Below are 5,080 nucleotides of genomic sequence, written 5' to 3' on the forward strand. Positions count from 1 at the left end.
TCTTTGCATCTTCATCTTCATATCTTACTATCTTTGGCGTGATACACAAATCTATTAACTTACAAGGACTAGAGTGTGCGCAGGTGCCAATCCCTTTCCCTATCCTCCATGTTCGAGCTCACTTTGGTTGTGAATCGACTTAGATCGAACGGCGTCTCAAACATGATGGAAGAAAGTTTCTTAACTCGAGATATGGCAACGTATGACAATCCTGGCGCATGGTCCTTCCGCTCCAGGTTCAAGACCACTTGTTTCAGCGTCAATCCTTGTGCTTTGTGCACCGTGATAGCGTACGCAGGGCGAAGGGGGAAGTTAGTGCGCGAACAGTCACGTTTTTTGTATTCGAATCGCCTGGTGACAGGGAAGATGGGAATGCAGTCGGTGCCCGGGAACTTAGGCCCGGCGTAATCATCGACCTTTACCATAATTGCAGTTGGCATATCCTTGGTAGGATCTTGACCCTCTCTCCAGACGATATCCCTCACCGTCCCCATAGACCCGTTCACCAAGCCATTCTCAACCCAGATATTTTCTGTTAACATAACCCTTGCCCCTAGACAGATGCAAAGATGAGGATCCAACCCATCTGCCTCGTCATCGTTTGCGCTCTCCGCGCCTTGGCCCGTATGCGTAGACTTGATTTTAAGGATAGGCTGTTTGCAGTCGCGGAGGCGCTGGTGGTTGTGCACACGAACCTCCTCTCGGCGGAAGTAAAGACGCAGTGCATCCTTAAAGGATTCTACCTCATTAGAGGTTAGTTCATTCTGTACTCGGGTACTCAAAAGCTGCCAACTTTGCTGGGATACTTGGTGAACCCGCAACTCTTCGAGCGCGCGGCGGAACTGAAGCGTCTCGTTGTCATCGCCATCTTGCCGCATCAACTGTGTTAACCGGACTGTTGTATCCGGTGCTCGATATGCTTGCTAGCCGGCCAAAAAGTCAGCGTTTCGCGCGTTGGGAAGATTTGAATACATCACAGTAGCTCCAATAGGAGGGAGTTGGTGGAAATCGCCACAGACAAAAATGTTGATGCCGGCATACATCTCATCCTGACGGGCTGGGAAGATTTCTCTGAGACGGCGATCCAGAAGGCCTAGGAATTTAATGCCAATCATAGACTTCTCATCAATAATAAGGTATTTGCAATGTTTGAAGACAGCCTGCAAAGAACACAGGTTCGATCTCGAGAGTTTCTGAGAAAGCCCCTGTGCGGGGATTTTGACAGGAACCTTAAATAGGCTATGCAGCGTGCGGCCGTGGAAATTGTGGGCAGCGATCCCCGTCGGAGCAGCCCGCAAAACAGGGTCTCTCACTCCTGCAATAGTCGCCATATCTTCCAGTTTCTTACTTGCCTGTAAAAGCATGTATGTCTTGCCTGTTCCTGCGACACCATCAAGGTTGACCCTCAACTGGGGAGGGTTCCTCCCAGCAAGAAAATCGGTGTAATGATCGACGATCAGGCTGTAAACCGTGCGTTGCTCGCGGTTGTCTACACAATTCAAAGAGGGGAGAATTTGCTCCGCAGGAAATGCACGCTTCGTAACATCCCAAAACAACGGGTTAATGTTATACTTGCCTACGTGACGGCTCCAGTCGTATTGCCGATCAGAGTCGCGTTCTCCCAAGTTATCACCATCTTCAACTCGCGTCAGGTCGTTTCCCGGGTGCGCAAGCCCGTAGGTTTCGAAGTCTGCAAGCGACGCAGGAGGCGTGGGCTGGGATGGGTTAACGTCTTCGAATTCCTCATCGGCGTCGAACTCTGTGTCATCATCGTCGACATCCAACTCATCGTAAAGGTCATCCCCATGGTTGTGGTTATCGCAGCAGAGTTCATATGCTTCTTGAAAGGTCTCGGCTTGGAATCCATTCACTTCCAGAACATCTTCTACCTTTTCGAATGGATGAGACAACATCATCTTCACTCGACAGTAGTCCTCATACTCATCATCGGTCGGGTTTGACTTGTAGCGAGGAAAGAACGTCACAGTCCGCGGTTTGCCTTTAGAGAGGCGTTGAAACTTGTTTGCATCGTAGTGCTGCAGCCAATCGATCAGACTTACATCTCTCAAGTGCTCTCCACCACTGGCATGCTCAACCCGCATTTTATAGCGCTTGTATGCCGAAAGCCCTTCTTTCACCGCCATATCTTCCCCTGCCCCACCAACATCAAATTGGATATGGCGATCTTGAGCGTGGTCAGGACGACAATCCAAAACCATGCATAGCCTTGTCGACTTCTGCTGAGGAATCTTGAGTAAGATATGGGAAATCTCTTGGGCAGACCAATCACGTTCCCCAATAAGCTTATTGAGCAGCCTCGCCGCAAAGGAAGCAATTGGACGACGATCACTGACATATGGCAGAATCTGCTCCTGCAACTCTTGATATGAGGCAGATCTGATTTCTGGCTTCGACACATACTTGGCAACATAGAGGATCAGCCCCTTATATGTAACCGCCGGTTGCAGATCCGTGTTTGCTAGCCACCCAAGGGCCATCACCGGCGAGCACTGGGCAAGGCGTTCCACATTGCGTTCCACACCGAACATCCAACTCTTTTTGTTGATACTCTTTGTGACCAGAGCACGTTCTTGAAGCTCCCGAGGAAAGAAAAACCGGCATTCCACGACATTCGTGGTCTTGTCTTTGCGCAGGCACCTTCCAGGGGCACATCTGGCGTGCATTTGAAAGCGATTCATGAAGACTGCCACCTGTTCATCGGTATTGCAGATATGAATGAAGGGCAAAGAAGCCGGATTCCTGGCATCCGGCAGCCTCGTACTGTTTGGATTGACGGCCGTAACTTTCTTATTCCAGTACTGTGCAAAAGCCTCCCGTTGCTCTGGCGTCCTGGCACCCATGGCGGGCGAATCCCTCATCCAGATGATACAATGGATGTGTCCTGTTCCACGAGCTTGCCACTCATATCGAAACCAATAGTCATCTAACCCCAGAAAGCTTGTCATAGCATATTTCAAGAATGCTTTGAACCGAATATCGAGCCAAGCGGCTATAATGTGAGGGAATCGTTGTACGTTCTCCCAGGCGATCTTCCGGCGATCCTCATCCGTGCCATCCCTCCATTGCACATAGCGGGGTAAGTGCCTGTGGAGGTCATCCCATTGGTGGTCAGCACAACTCCACGTGCAGAAAACAGTCCCCGTAGTTCCGAAATAACGGGCTGTTGCCTTGAGAGCGTTTTCTTTCTGCCTCCAATAAGGGCGCGTCCCAGTCAAAGCGGCCCCTGAACGAACGATGTTCTTGAGCAGAGTACTCTCCTCGCCTAGTAACTCCTTCAACTCGTCCAGTGACAGGCCCAAGAGATCCGGGCGTTTCTTTACCCAGAAACCAGAGGCCTCTTGAGCTTTCTTTCTCATGAGCATGTTGAAGACTAAGAACCGAAAGCGGGGGTGAGCACCGAATCTTCCATCATGAGATTTCAGGAGTGCTCTGCCCAGTCAGCCAAGGAGACATTGCGCATCCTGCCTTGATGCCAATCTGCGGTGCCATACGGAAACAATGTAGGGAAACACATAGCAAACAGGCGGTGTTTTCTGCCCAACTCATCAATGGGAGTTTGCCTAATTTCCGGCGCTTGAGCGGTAGGTTTGCCCCTCCTATGAAAAGCCTCTTCCAAAAGCTCTGCCTCGGTCTGGCGAATGTCGTGGTTAGGTACCACAGTTTCTTGAGACGGGCCAGGGAAATCCGCATCAATACCCCGTTCGTCCCCTTCCCCACAAGCCCTGCTATCTCCTTGCCTCCCCGGTTCCTTGTCCTTCATCTCCTCAGATTCCTCGATATTCAGCACCTGATCAGACACGTCACCATCGACGGGAAGGGCTAACAGGTTTGGTTGGGAAATAGTGATATCACGATAGTCCGGGTGGTAGCGCTTTAACCAATGTAAAGCCTTCTCCACGTAGCCTCGACGAACGCGGAAATCGTTCTTGAACTGACGTTTATATTTCTCTTCGCCCATCCGTGCGCCATGAGGGCGCAGAGCACGATATCAAAATTCTGGGCGAGATGGAAGAGCATCGATAAAAGCCACATTATTCTGCCAAAAGCAGACCGCGCGTTTCCTGGAATCTCCGTGTGTCCGGGTATCCAGCGGACTTCAGTCTTTCGGTGTGTCTTTGCTAGGGCCTGAAATGTCAAGAAGACCCTCTGCGACGAGTCGGAGGGTTTGCCTCGGAGACATGCGGCAGCTGCGATGTTGTCGAAGCATACCACTATTCGTTGTGTGGCAGACTGGGGAAGCCGAAGGGCGGCTTTGAAGCCCTCCAGCGCTCCTTTAGCCTCAGCGTCGAACACCTCCGCAGGGCCGAGGCGTCCTGCGCCTTGGCAAACAGAGCGTCTGTTTTGATGAACAGCATAGCCGTATCCGGCGGCACCGCTGGGGGACAGAGAGCCGTCAGAGTACACGACAAGACTAAGCGCCGGGATCGTTTGAAGCCATCGATCGAAGTCTTTGGCGGACTCTTCTTTGGATGCAGTTTGGAGAGGCTGCTGTGGTTCGTGGCTGTATTTACGCGGGATGAGTACGGGGCGTTGGCAATTACCAAGCAGTCTGTTCGTCCTCCTCAACCTGGTTGGAAAGGTCTTTGGCGGGAGCTGGTACTTCAACTTGATACACTTGATGATAGGCCGTGGCGCTGCCTCGGCGGTGCGTTTGGCCAGAGGGTGTGCATAGTCCAGTGATTTGATGCGAGCAGAGAAGCGAAGACGTCTTGCCTCCAGAAGTTGGTGGACGGGGGGTATGCCGCTCTCTCGGTGCAAGACAGCGATCGGTGTGGTCTTCCAGGTTGGGAGAATGGCTCGGATGGCCTGCTTGAGAGCCTTGCTCATTTTCCGCGCAAGCTGCTGGACTCTGGACGGTCCTTCCTTTGATGGTCGTCTCCAGCGTGGCGACGTTGTACCTGGATACCACGCTTCTACGCCGAAGAGCAGTATCGGCTCGACACAGGCTCTGACTGCCCTCTGCACGGCGCTCGGCTTGGGGCCGCGCCGTGTGTTTCCTAGGCTTCGGAGGTGGTGGGCGACCGCCTGGGCCTTGGCTGGCCAATTCTCGACCTGTGTC

At 52.2% G+C, this 5,080-nt stretch overlaps 1 protein-coding gene across 1 annotated transcript in view; it reads right to left on the reverse strand.

The window, feature by feature from the left end:
• The window catches only part of MAA_00502 (ATP-dependent DNA helicase PIF1), a gene marked incomplete at both ends in the record, with an annotated part of 6,586 nt that overhangs the window by 1,335 nt on the left and 171 nt on the right, over positions 1-5,080 (reverse strand). Inside the window, 4 exons of the mRNA XM_007818500.2 lie at positions 123-923; positions 978-3,450; positions 3,513-3,892; positions 3,958-5,073. Coding sequence (XP_007816691.2) covers positions 123-923; positions 978-3,450; positions 3,513-3,892; positions 3,958-5,073 — 4,770 coding nt within the window. The remainder of the gene's footprint in view (positions 1-122; positions 924-977; positions 3,451-3,512; positions 3,893-3,957; positions 5,074-5,080) is intronic.

Source organism: Metarhizium robertsii (assembly GCF_000187425.2).
Source record: "Metarhizium robertsii ARSEF 23 chromosome Unknown MAA_Scf_7, whole genome shotgun sequence".
NCBI lineage: Eukaryota > Fungi > Ascomycota > Sordariomycetes > Hypocreales > Clavicipitaceae > Metarhizium > Metarhizium robertsii.